Consider the following 14633-nt stretch of genomic DNA (forward strand, 5'->3'; position numbering starts at 1 on the left):
CATTTTCACTCTCATTGTTATTTCCAATGTCATTGTCATTACAAAGGCCTTTGTCATTGTCATTATAATTGTCAAAACCATTGTTATTGTCATTATCATTGTCATTATCCATGTCATGGTCACTCTCGTTATTATTCTTTTAATCATTATCATTCTCAGTCTCATAATTTTCGTCAGTCTTATTGATGATATTGTCATTGTCATAGCTACTGTCATTCTAATTATCAGCTTCTTTGTCAGAGTCATAATAAAAGTATGATATTATATAAATATAAATTTATAGTCAATGCCATTATCAAAACCATAGTTAAAAACAAAGTCTCAGTAGTCGAGGTTAGGTAGGTTGAAGCGTTTTTCCACTGTGGGACACACTCAGGCTCTTAGACCATTGTGATGCTAAATGGGGAACTTGTTCTTATCTCTCCTAAAACCAGTGTGTAATTTTGAAAAATTTTGTAGGATACCTAATTTCCACAGAACTAAGATCTTTTAATTGAAGAAAGAATTGTCTGACTAAAATGGCGCAAAAAGTGCGGGAAACGTCTCTTTCTCATCTGAACAACTCCTGCAGATGTCATGTGTTTGCATGCCCATCCTCACTATTTGAACTAAACTTAATTTATTCGATTCACCAACGTAACCGGCGGGTGCTTCATATGAATTCTTTGTTTCCAACAATGTCTAATACAAGTATTCGAAACCTCTTGAATTTGCCTCGCTAGTATAGTTTTTAAACAAGGTTAGCGGAGCGTCTTTATTGTTTTTTCTACAGAGAGCTAAGTAATTTAAAGACAATACCTTACAAGTTACTCATAACTAAGTTTATTGAATAACTCCACAATGCGTCTTAGCTATCGACAATGGGATGTAAAGCAACTTCTGAACGGTACTAGCTTGTAGCTAAAACAGTGGCTGATGGGTTACCAAGAGGAGGTTTTTTGAGTGATCTCCTAGAACCTCAGAATGTTTGATCAGCTTCATCAAAAGGACAGATGGGTTAGTCGAAAAGACTGAATGGAAAAACTTCTAGAATACAGGGCTGCCCATATTCGACGGGCCCGACGGATTTCGATGACTCTTTGGGCCCATTCCAATCGACGAGGCTTGCCCGCAGGCAACAATCTTTGCGTCAATTGAATCTTATATGGGAATAAATGCAAATCAATGCGGGTAATTCGTTGTAAAGTGGTCCGATCAATGCCCAACTGATGAGAACGGCGATTTTGGGATGTCCTTGGCGACGTCTCAACACTGGCCCGTACAAGAGCAATATTCTCATCCGATCACCTTGGTCGGTTTTGATTTGGCCTCTTTGGATTAGAAAGAGCATCACCAGTCGAAAACCTTTCGTACAAACGTTTAATGGTGTTCTTTGAAAGCCCACTTTTCACATTATTTAATTTTTTATACGCACGTTGAGTTTTCACAATTTACTTCTTTTGTTGAATGTAAATTTCAACAATTTGGGAGCGCTTGCGTGACGTCTACTGTTCCAAGGTAAAAATCTGCTTGGACTGACGCTTTCAACGCGGTATGTCATTAAGCGATCTGACGTCTCTGTCAAAAGATACAGGGTTGCCAAATGGGCCCGTCGAATATTGGCAACCCTGTAGTTATATCTCCAACCGACAAAACTTTGTGATTACCCTTTCTACAGGGTAAGATTAACATCCTTCCGTGACTACACCAAAGAATAGGTGCAGCCGTCGAGACATTTAAGCAAATTTTATATGAATATCCAGACAATTCAACTACCAAGAACATTTTGGACGTTAACGTGAAGTTTATAGAATCTTCTAGAATCTTAGAATGTTTGATCGGCTTTATCAAAAGAACAAATGAGCTAATGGATGAGAAATTTATGTAAAAACTTCTGGAATGTAGTTATATCTAGAATCGGCAAAACTTTGTAACTAAACCAAAGAATAGGTAACAGTTAAGCACATTTTATTTGAATATCCAGACAATTCAACTACCAAGAACACTTTGGTCTTTAACCTGAAGTTTGTAGAAATGTGTGTTAATCAAGTTTATATATCTGTTGTAACTCAGTGCCGCTCTTTTCTGAGCTAACCTAAGGTATTTGACTCACCTTGGATCGCCAACTGGCACTTTGGACTCGGCATCAGATTTACTGCGATAACCATATCCGCCACCACCGCCGCCACCACCTCCACTAGTGAGACGCTCGGCACGCGGCTGTTGCGGCTCATCATGATGCAGATGACTGATCGAGCGGTGCGCGTACTGTGGTGCGGGCTCATCGCGATATGACACCAAGCCCGCATCATCATTGCGTGCATCGCCAGACTCGTCACCGCCTTCTTCCACATCTTCAACATCCGCCGAATCGTCGTCATCCTCATCGTCTTCCTCATCCAGCTCACCGTCATCAGACTGTTTAAATATGAATGCATAAACGAAAAAAGAGCGGAGGAAATATTTAAATTAAAGGTGCGGTAAAGGTAATTTCTAAATTTTTAAACTAAATTATATTTTTGTAATCCGTACTATTTCCTTTTTAATCCTTAAAAGCTAAGTGCATGTTTTCATTTTATTTTCATACATCTTCATAACTCACCGATGCGAGAGGACCGCTGCTGCCGAGTATAATTGTACCGCCACCATCACAAGATATCCCCGTCGAGCACTGCTGCACCGATGCGGGTTTCGTAAGTGGGTCGCATTTGGCGCTGTGTCTGCCATCAGCCGATTTGCATTCAACGCCACGCATTTGTAAGCCTTGGCCGCAGGTTACCGAGCACTACGCATGACGACATAAAGCCACATCCATGGCACACAAACATACATACAGATGTGCAATTCGAGCCGCAGGGCATTTTCGTATAGTTGGTGTAGGAAGTGTTGCGTCGTAGCCATCAAATGACAGTCAACAAAATAAGTTTTCATATGCGACAGCAATGCATGTAGGATAAGTCGGCGAGTGGTGGTTGTTATTGTTGTTGGACGCAGGCCACAAGTGGGATAAAACGTAAATGACACAAAATGATAAGAAATTATAAATTATTTAAACGTGTTTAGCATTAAAATTTGCATAAAAATAAAACAAACTCAGGTCCACATACTTGTACCTACGTATATACGGACCTTAACCACTTGTAAGTATGTATTCGGGAGCAGCGATGTGAAAAAAGTCACAAATTATATGCAAATTCGTAACGTCGTCATAAAAGACTAATAACAATGAAGATGGCAACAACAAAACAAAAAACTGAGCATATGCTGAGTAAATTTGAGCAACGATTTAATATGCAAAGGATGATGAACTGGCAATGTGTAAGTGTGCCTTTTTTTGGGCGCCCATATGTTTGTATACATGTATGTGTGTGTGTATGATGATTACCCTGCGGGAAAAAAATGTACTAGGTAGTACCGAATAGCTGCTAGTGAATTTAGAATAATGAGTAGAATTTAGAATCTTTTCCTGATAAGCAACTGATGAAATTTACACGGATATCAGCTAGGAAGGGTTGATTGTTCAAGGTTGCGATAGGAGATGAGTCGATGTTCAAGGACTGAGTGGCTCAATCAGAGATACGGTAGTCATATTCTCTTCAATAGGTATCGTACGACGGCGGCAATCGTACGACTGCGAACTTTTTTACCGCATCGAATGCTTTCAGAGCCGTAGTCGCTGGATCTTCTTTCGGTGCGCTGTCTAGGTCGTCGTGAAGCTCTTACAGCTCATAGTTCCATCGATACTCGCCGCCACTAACGCGCAAAGGTCAAAAAATCTTCCATAAAATTTTTCTTTCAAACACTCCAAGTGACACCTCATCAGATGTTGTCATATTCCAAGCTTCTGCGCTATACGCTGTGTATCATCAGAGCTTTATAAGCTGTTAATTTTGTTCGACGAGAGAAGACTGAACGCACTGCTTGGGCTACACAATATAGACTTTGGAAATAAGTTTGCAATATTTTCTAACGTTGCTCAAGCGTAAAGCGACGTGATATTGACTTTGTGTTAAAATACATGGAATACTTGGTATAACTTTGGGATTTTGGCATAAATTCAGGTTTTTTTTTTAATTTTGGTAAAGTTTTGAGCTCAATAGGAAGTTTTTGTATCAGTGAGCGTAGTCACTGTAGCCGAATGAATTGGTGCGTTGCTACCGCTTGGGAGTGCACAGGCTCGAAACCTCTGACATCACAAACCAAATGATTGGAAAAAGCATTTTCTAATAACGGCCGCTATAGGCAGGCACTGGTAAACCTCTGAGCGTATTTGGGCCATTCCGCAGGAGCATTAAGCTGAAGAGGAGGAGCTCGGCCCAAGACCCAATAAAGGGTCTGTACTTAAATATGTACAAACAAGGGTTTTGTTGCCACAGACCGACAATGGCAGTAATGTTTTAAAAAATTCTGATTGTTAAGCGAACTGATGACTATTTTAAAAAATACAGACATATCCTCTTATTTTATTAAATCGCAGCGCATCTGATGGCTTGGACTTGCAGAATTCCAGATGGAAGAATAGCTCGCAAAGTTCTAGATGCACGCATGTACAGTGTAAAGCGAAGAGGACAACCGGGCAACAACCGATGCAAGAGAAATTGTTGAGGAAGCTAAGGCTCACACCGAGCCGATGTCGTTAGTCAACTGTCCAGATCCCCAGGCGAAAATGTGACAGTGACCCATAGCTACATAGAGTTGTAATCGTAATAGAGTAGTAATCGTCTAAAGCCGAATTTTCCTACAAGGGAAAAGTCCAAATATTACAGCTACTAGTCTTCTACAGGACTTTCACAGTCGCTACTGTCACAATAATCAATGTGTGTAGCCGTTAAAACTGAGTTAGGAAAAGGCTTACAAGGTTTATTATGTTTACGTCACGACAAAGTTAGCCTCATTTTTCCATTTAATTTGCGTAATCCTTCATTCTGCCCACCTTGAAATCATATTTTACTCATACTTTAAAGGCAACGGACATGTAACATAAGTATGGGGAACGTTGAAAAACTCTATAAAATATTAAAATAGAGATGCGATGAGAAAGGCTGGACATGCATCCGCATTTTACAGGTTAAGAATCCCAATTTTCACATGACACTGCGGACGAAAGAAGGGTTGGGCATTGCCGCACTCTAAAGGCAGATAACTTTGCTCGCGATAGGATTGGCGATTTGCGAAATTGCCTTAGTTCTGAACTTAAATGTTGCTTCATCAATTCAGATTTTTCCTGCAGGGTATTTTGTATTTTAAGGTGTGTGCGGACACACAAAATGAAAACGCGCTTGGAAAGGATGCTCACATTTTTGTATCCACACAACCTTACGTACATACATACGTATGTATTTAAGTAAGTACTTTAATGTTCGGTAATGCTACCTAAATATATGCAAACACTCACAGCCCACACACGCATATCTGCTTATAGCCGCAATCTCATTTCTATTAAAATAAAAACAATGATGCCAAGTCGGCTAGAAAATTATGTAAAAGTAATGACACGAATTATGAAAATTCATAAAGTAGTAAAAGCAAAAATTGTGGTCTCAGCTTTAAATAGAGTTTCAATTTGTATGATACAAAGTTGTGTAGAGAAATATTTTATAGACAACACCAATGCGCTCCGAAAAGTTATAAAAAGTTTTAAACTAATTCTTCTTTCTTACGAAAAAATTATCTTTAAAGTCATCCTTAGGTCCTATGTTTCAAGAGGTGATCCTGATCACCAGTAAGTAAGTATGTGTCCTTGGGTCAATGACTAAAAACGTCTAGTTTAGTATGAGAACAAGAAGTGGCTCTGAGGGAGATGTTCTGACTCAGTTAGAGTGACAATTGCATATTTTTCCTCGCGCCAAGAGGCATTAATGGCAAGCGATAAAGCGGGTTCTTCTTCACTTGAACTTTCCAGCGCTAGTCCAAATCCATAAACCTAGTCAGACTGCAAACAAGGCCTTTGCTTCAGTAACGACGGATTCCAAATGTGGTAAAAAAATGAAATTGCGATGAATTGGCCAACTGCGGATTCACGGCTACCCCACAACGTCCAGAGCTAATAATCGGAATCTGCAGTTCTGCAGGAATCATGAGTTGAATCAGCGATTATGTATGCAATCTACATAAAGAGCAAAATGTTTTGAGAACAGAAAACTGTCAAACTTCCTTCTAAAACTGGGAAGGAAAGACGTTCGGTACTCATGGGTATTGTCATAATACCGACCATCAGCATAAGACATGTCTGTATGTCTTGCTTAAAGGAGGTAGACAGTACTGAGCATTTTCTCTGCAAGTATCCTGCATTTGTTAGAGCACGAATTTGGAGTTCCGATATCATGAGAACCAGCTAAATTCGTTCTATCAAGCTGGGGGATATTTTCAGATTTGCCAAAGAATCTGGGAAATTCTCACAAGACCAGCTAATCAAGGCGACCAGAAAATCAAGGCTGTGTGGAAACGGTATTCCAGAAATTGGTTAAATTGACGTTAATTTACGGAGTTTAAGTTACGGAGAACCCCCAAAGAATCTGGATAATTCTCAAAGGACCAGCTATCTCTGTCTCTATCCTATCCCATTTCTTTCTTTCTGTTACTTATCTTCTTTCCTCCTTGACTATCTGCCCTTTTACTTGAGCTTTGAATCAAATGGACTTTTTTTAGCATGAGTGTTTTGGGATTTACCAAGCTCTTCTTCTTCTTGACTCCATTTTTTTCATTTATCATTTTTCAATTCAAAATAAGTTCAAGGAAGTCGAAAGGTGCTCTCTCGGTTTAATTGCCTACTCAGTTCCAAGTAGCATTTGTTAGCAAGAAATGAGTTTGTTGGTCGGTGGAAGGTCTGTTTGGTCTGTTGATGGTGTCTCAAAATACGACTAGTTTAGCATTCCTTAAAAAGTTTACTGATCATGAAAAATTTCCACGTTAAAGATACGCGCTCCCTTAATAGGAATCGGTCAGTCAACGTTTTGTAATAAAACTCTAACCACCACACATATAAAAGAAGTCCAAACTGATGCTGGTGGAGAGATCGTGTCCGTTTGCAGAACTAAAGCCGCATTGTCAAAAACTCAGATGAAGGGGCATAATAATGCTGGCGAAAGCACTGCAAGGTGAAGATCTAAGGTGGAAGCCTTTAACTAGGCGAGGAATTGTGTGTTGATTTTATGTAAGGAATCTTAACGTCTTAGTCCAACATGTTAATCATAAAAATTGTCATGGATAGCTTTAAAAAGAGAAAAGTTGTAAGAAGCTTTGAAAAGACACTGTTGATAAATACAGAAGAAGGCCTCGAGACCTTTCTCCGCAGCTCTTGCGTAATATGCTTTTTGCGTAAAGAGAAGATTCACTTCTTCGTAAAGAGCTTACTTCGTTCACTTCTTCGTCTTACTTCTTGGTCAAGAGCTTCATGTAAGAGGGCACACTGAATAATAGCCAAGCAAATTAGGCAACTTCAAAGTCATCGATCGCATTGAGCGTTAAGAAGAGAAGCTGTTTTGCGGAATACATCGATGTAGAGTCGTTTTGGTACCCTGAGTTGGTAGGGAGACTCATTTCAGCTCTATTTTATTATTTGATTAACTAAGGCAAAGGTCCAAAGGCAGATACTTAAACACTCCTTACGAGATGTTTCGAACGGAAATGATCCACGCAGAACGTTGGAAAGTAAGGCTCAGCGGAATGCAGGAAATCTTGCGGGAATAGTGAGACTAGAAAGCAAATTTTCAACTTTTGGCTGATCGAGCGTACATTTCAAATATTTACGTACATATTTATGCACATCAAATTCTTCTTGTCAACCATTAATAAAAATGATACCTCTGGCAACTCTTTAAATACTTCCAATCCAATCTTCTGCTCTACCACACGTTTGCCTACAAAGTGGTTTACTTATACCCACACCCCACGACATGCCGCATATGTAAATATTTTAACTCTATGTCTGTGCCAACAAACAAACGAAAGAGCATTAAGTCATGACAAGCCAAAAGCGGCGAGGTTCTTAAAAAGGATGCGCCGTACGAGAGTAGTGAGTTTTTACGCAGCTGCCTGCTGCCTGGAAAAGGGGTGCTTATGTGACAGCTAGTAGACTGGCTGGACTTATATGCTTATGAGTATGTAAATGGACTTGTGCACATGCTTATGTACGTAGATAAATATCATTTGGAGTACCACAAACACACGCACAGCGACTAATAAGCGCCGGAGCATTCGAGGAGCATTAGAAGCTTTCAGTGAAGTTGCCTGTATTTTTGCGTACGCCGCCCCGGGAGTGTTTTGCAACCACAACAACAACAAGCTAACTGCAGTTCATATCAGCAAATGCTGACTACTTAGACAGCGGCACACAAGCCGAGCAGAGTAGAAAAGCTCGCTGCAGGATTTGCAGGACTATTTAAAATACCTATTCACGCAGCTGAGCCTACAAGAATGACTTGATGCAGTAAGTCGATGCGCTTCAACAAGTACGAGAGTACTATGCCGATGAAAAGGTACTAGGAAGTTTAAAGAGGGCAGACAGCGTACTTTAGGAACATTCATATGTACCTATGTATCAACGTCAGACGGCCATCTTCATCTGGTGACTGGTAGTTGTTGTCGATATTGTTGCTGTTTCCGTGACTTTTCAGTTGCATTTAAGCTCAAGTGTAATTATGCCATAAGATACTGGCAAATATTTAACATAAACACTTTCAGCGAATTGCGACTGCCGTCGAGTGGCAGATAGGTGACGACTGCCGAGCACCGAGTACCGCGCGCAAGCGAGCTCCGTAAATGTGATGAAGTTGTTAGTAGGGGAGTCGCTTGGTAACGCAGCGGATAGACAAATACATATTAAGCTGCTTTGATACTAATTTTGACACATCCCATCGCTGGAGTCGTTTGCCGTTGATTTTTTTGTTTTAGCTCTCGCATTTCCTATTATGGGCGAAGAAAAGAAAATGGAAAATGTTGCTCTTATTTCCCGAGATAATTTGTTCTGCTCGAATTAAGTGAGTAGAGTGGGTAAAAGTGATTTAACTTCTTAGTTTGCTTTGGTTTTAAGTAGTTTCGAAATTAATTGATTGCAGCTCACTCGTAAACACAGAGTTTGTATTAAAGTCTGGGAGGGAAACCTGAATTAGGCGAAGAGTGGAGCTATGCCCATTGCGTCCCTAAAGAGTCATTCCATTCTTTGAACTCTCGCTCGTGGATGGTAAAAGGATGTAAAACGAATTGACTTTAAAGGAATTCGAAAAACTTTGTCTCAGAAAATGGTAACAAATGAATAAATATAAGACGAATGTGCTATAATTATTGCAAGTGGCATTCGAAGGTCATTGTGCTTTCACTTTTATGTTGCAGAAGACATAAAGAAAATTATTATCTAAATATGTAATTGGCGCTTACACCATTTTTGGGTGTATGGCCGAGCTCCTCCTTCGACTTCCTGTTGATTTTTCTTCTATTTCTATGATGTTTTCTACAAACGAAGAGTCCCACAGTTTTCGCCACCGCAAAAAGGCTAATGGTTTCTTCTTTTACATTCTGTCAAAAAAATATCGGGAATTGTTCAGTTAAAAAGCGCGCGTTACACATATAGTATGTCTAAATTTATACGAGATGCATAAGGCTTTTGCAGAGGGCCGAGAAGTCGTGGAAGATTTGCCTCGATCTGGGCTCCTATCAACGTCTTCAATGGATGAAAAGGTCGACAAAGTCAAAGAAATGGTACTGGAAAACCATCATTTAAGTTTGAGGGAGGTTTCTCGTAACCTTAGCGTGTCTTACGAATTAATTCGCAACATTTTACACCATCAATTGGGCATGAGATGCGGGGCTGCTCGATTCCTTCGACTCATCGAAGAAGGTGGCTGAAGACATGCTGGAGCAAGTGAATTAGGACACAACGATTATCCAGCGCATCATAACAGGTGATGAAACGTGGGAATGTGAGTTTGACTTGCAAACCAGTCAACAGACGGCTGAATGGCGCTATCCACATGAGCCGCAACCCAAAAAAACCACGTGAAAGTCGGTCAGAAGTGAAAGGCATGCTACTCGTTGTGCACTCGGAGTTCATTCCAAATGGTTCTACGGTAAATAAAGAATATTATTTGGAAGTTATGCGACGTTTGAGAGAGAATGGGCGTATGAGCGTAGGAAGCGGCCAAATTTGTAGAAAGAAAACTCATGGATCTTGCACCATGATATCGCACCACCTCAAAAGGCTCATATTGTGAACACTTTTTTGGCCAAAAATTCGACAAATACCATCGAACAACCACCGTATTCACCGGACTTAGCCCCCTGCGATTTTTTCCTTTTCCCCAAACTGAAATTGCCATTCCGCGGACGCCGCTTTGAGTCGATAGAGGCCGTTAAGGAGAATTAGCTGAAGGAGCTGAAGAAGATCTCTTCAAACGCGTTTGAAATGTGCTTTAATGACTGGAATAATCGTTGGCATAGGTGTATTGCTTCGAATGGAACCTGTTTTGAAGGCGACAAAATAAATTTTGATGATTAAACAGTTACTTTGCGTTTTAGTGAACAACTTTGGGACTTTTTTGACAGAATGTATGAGCAACTTTTCATGGCAGATGGACGTCGGCCATTGCCTGCCGAGGGGCAACAGCTGTTGGAAATTTTCTTTTTTATCATTTGGTGTTTAGTGCCCGGAGCTTCGAACCTTTAGTAGGAAGTATTCCAATTATAGTCACGCACTCACGGCGACCGCGTTAATTATTTCAATGAGTTAATTTAATCAATTTCTGGTATAGTCGTATAATTTTTCGCTGTCTTGTTTTTCTGATCATTTCAAACCATGTGCACAAACAATTATGCCTTTGGTAAAGCAGCTCATGCAAATTACTTCCACTACAGATGCTGCAAATTATAAAAAGTTCGCCTCGCTGGGGAGAGTATATCGTTGCTGCGGACGAGTACCTCCGATAGCGCTTTCAAACATCGACAAAACAAATATTTTGCAATAGGCATCAGCAGGCGTTCTTCATGTCGAATGTACAAAAAAGCACTGAAGAAATTTCCTTAAAAAGTACAAACAGATTGCTCCCTGCAGACCGCTAAGCGATGTTTTCTTTGTTGAACCTGTTGCAAGGCGTTACCTAACTGTAGTTTTAGTTCTTGATACTTCACAAATGCTTGTCTTTCATGACTCAGTGACACAAAAAAAAAAAAAATAAACACATCCGCTCGCTATGTAGACTGCGTTGCTCGTGTGGATTCAATGCGCGAAGGGTTAACCATTGGGCTTACCATTAAATTAAAAATATTATATAAAAACACTGCTCGCATATGAAATTATACATTTTAATATCCCAGCAGTGATGTGGTGTGGTTGTTATACCCTCGTATTTACATTTTCTTAAATATTGAATCCCAAACTCATCTGCAAATTAAATCCCAGACTGCCATTATTTATTTCTAACGCCGTTCGATTTTGGTTTGTTCTTACTATTACTAATATTATTTTGTTTTCAACTTTTCTTTTTTAATTAAAAAATCAAATCTTTTTTTAACTTTGTTTAAATTAAATTTCGTAAAAAAAATGTTTGTAATTAAATTTTTTTTTAAGGGGGAGCCTGGTTTATATGATCAAAAAAATCAATTTTTTTTTTTTCGTTTTAAGCGATTCTTAATATATTTCAAAATATTCACACAAAGTTACAGAGCCTAATTCTCAATATTTCCGTAGATACAAAGCCAAAGGTAGGCGAGCGTTAGGTAGTTACGCTGTAACCGGACAGCTATAGTACAAACTTTATCTTCTTTTCTCTACTTTTCATTTTCATGATTTCTTCGAATTGGCGTACATGAATGAAAAAAAAACTAATGAACCTTTTGAAATGAATCATAGCTTGTTCCCTTCAGTATTAAATTCTCTTCTATTTGAACTAACAAAATAGATAAAAACAAATTTTTCAAGATTTTTATACCAAGTTGAAGTGAATTTTTTTTTATAGAAAGGCATTTTTTTCTTTAAAACCTCCTAAAAGTTGAAATTTTGGAATTTCTCTCAGTTTTCTTAGTTCATCTAGAATAAAAAATCATGATAATTAGAAATCCATTTGAATTTTTTACTTTAGATTATAATTACGAGCTGTATCTTGTACGCCAGTTGGAAACTCTAGCGTTGTAGTGCTCTACTAATTTCTATGTGAAACATTTTTTTCAACTTATTTTAACCAGTACAAACATTTTGTAAACTTTTTAAATGTTCATTAAAAGATAGAAAAAACTGTGCAGTGCTAAATTAATTTTTTCCTTAAAAAAAAATCGCAAAGAGATGCAATCTTTAGACCTCATAAACCAGGCTCGCCCTTAATTTAAATTTTTTTTTTCTTAACTATTTTTAAACTTTTCTTTATTTTTTATTATGTTTTAAATTTAATTTTTCTAAAAATTTTAATACATTTAAGATCAAATATTAGAACAAATATCGTAATTTTATAAGTAGTTTTGCATTTGTGCAAATACTACCGCTGCTATTAGATAATAAGACCTAATTTGCTGAATATCATTATTTTAAGATAGATTGCAAATAAAATACTTACAAAAAAAAAAAAAAAAAAAATTTTCTAAAAATTTTTTTTATTATAATTAATTCTAAACTTTTTTTATTATTTTTTTTTAATTCTTTTTTTTCAATTTAAAATTTTTTTTTCTTACCTATTTTTATCTTTTCTTATTTTTTTTTTATTATGTTTTAAATTTAATTTTTCTAAAAATTTTTTTAACTATTTTAAAACTTTTCTTTATTATTTTTTGAAATTCTGTTTTATATTTCATTTTTCAAAAAATGTTTTTCAAATTAAAAAGATCTAGTCTTTTTAAAAAATTTTTTTTGGTATAATTTTTTTAAATTTAAATTAAAAAAATGTAAATTTAAATTTTCTAAAAAAAAAATTTTATTATTCTGTTTTTATTTTTTTTCAATAAAATTTAAAATTTGAAAAACTTTTTTTAAATTATTTCTAGTATACAATTTTTGGTTTTGATTTTTTTAGTCGAAATGAGGTACATTCAATTTTTGAGAATTCGAGATGGTAGATGGTGCCCTGTGAGTGAGTATAAGTTTTTAAATAACTTTTTGAAAATTCGGTCTTTGAAATTTCAGGTCCTTTAAAAAATCAAATTGATGAGTAAATAAAAAAAAAAAAGAAAAAAAATTGTATACAGATTTACTACACAAAATCAATAGTTTCACGTGCATATGAAATTTTTCCAGGATAAAAAAAGTTGATTTTTGTCGTACGTCGGTTCGAGCGTATCATTGAGGACCCTGTCTTACTTGGAGGAGACGGATAGCACTGAACATTTTCTCTGTGCGTGTCCTGCCTTTGCTAGAGCACGGATACGAGTTTTGGGTTCCGATGTCGTGGGAATGAGTAAAATTTGCTCTCTAAAAGTGAAGGATATTTACAGATTTGGCAAAGAATCTGAGAAATTCTCACAAGACAGTTAGTCACTGTCTCTGTCTCTATTCTTTCCTGTTTCTTTCTGTGATACTTTTCTTCTTCCCTCCTTGACTACCTTCCCTCTTTCCTGAGCTATAAATACAATGGGCTTTTGAGCCTGAGTGTTTTAGGATCCACCAAATCTAATGGTGCTCCTTGGCTCGACTTTTTCAAATTTCAATTTCCATTTCAAAAAGTTTTGACTATTAATTTATTTATTTTGTACTTTGTTTTGCTAGTTATTTTTTTATTTAGTAATTTGAATTACTTTCTTATGGAAATTTGGTTGAAGTTGGTACATTATTTGTAAAAAATGGAAAAATTTTCATCAAAATTTCAACATTCCTTTTACTGATAATACTTTAGAATTTTGGGTATACTGTATTATAGACCATTTAATTTTAGTCTCATAAAGTGTAAGTTCCAACTGGTTTAAAAATCGCGTTGATTTTTTACAATTTTTTTTTCGCTAACGATGTTGGATGTTTTCTTCGATGTAAAAATGTCTTTAAATGGAGAATGCGCAAGACCGCGTGTCAAAAATATTCTCAAAAATCAATGTGATTTTTTATCTACTTTAAGCTTGCACTTTATTAAATCAAAATACAAATAATCTGTAAAACTGCTTACCCATAATTTCTCTAAAAATTCCGAGTAAGAAGTTTGAAATTCTGATGGTAATTTGACGAATTTTTACAAATTTTATACAAAGTTCCAAACTTTACTTTACATGTTAGTTGCTGTATTATGAACCATGCTTTTATAACAAAAAATAATTGAAATTACACTTCATTTTGACGCCGACTGTATATAATACTTGTAAATCACTGCATACTGCTAGGGTGTTTAAAAGAAAGAGTTTAGTGCGTGTCTAATAATACAATATTAACTTATATGAGCTATCCTACACCACCACCACCACTACCACACCGGGTTAAGCCATCCACATGGAAACGTATGTGCGAGTTTTCACACAGAAGCGCTATTACACTTTAACTAAGTCACAGGTACTCTTAAATTAAGCGCGAAAAGCAGTCTAAATTAATGTTAGCCCTTTGTTGTAACCCGCAATCTCATGTACGCACACCCACACGCATATGCACAGTCGCACTGCATAATCGCACAAGCGGAAATCCCATGAAAAATGAAAGCTTCATAATTAAAATGCAAACTATGCGAAGGCGAAATTTTACGACATAAAAGGAAAGTTGA

At 37.1% G+C, this 14633-nt stretch overlaps 1 protein-coding gene across 1 annotated transcript in view; it reads right to left on the reverse strand.

The window, feature by feature from the left end:
• The window catches only part of LOC129247765 (protein madd-4), a 187616-nt gene that overhangs the window by 120098 nt on the left and 52885 nt on the right, over positions 1-14633 (reverse strand). Inside the window, exons 8-9 of the mRNA XM_054887054.1 lie at positions 2582-2764; positions 2093-2397 (exon numbers count right to left, since the gene is read on the reverse strand). Coding sequence (XP_054743029.1) covers positions 2093-2397; positions 2582-2764 — 488 coding nt within the window. The remainder of the gene's footprint in view (positions 1-2092; positions 2398-2581; positions 2765-14633) is intronic.

The sequence above is a fragment of the Anastrepha obliqua genome, chromosome 5, assembly GCF_027943255.1.
Source record: "Anastrepha obliqua isolate idAnaObli1 chromosome 5, idAnaObli1_1.0, whole genome shotgun sequence".
Taxonomy (NCBI): Eukaryota; Metazoa; Arthropoda; class Insecta; order Diptera; family Tephritidae; genus Anastrepha; species Anastrepha obliqua.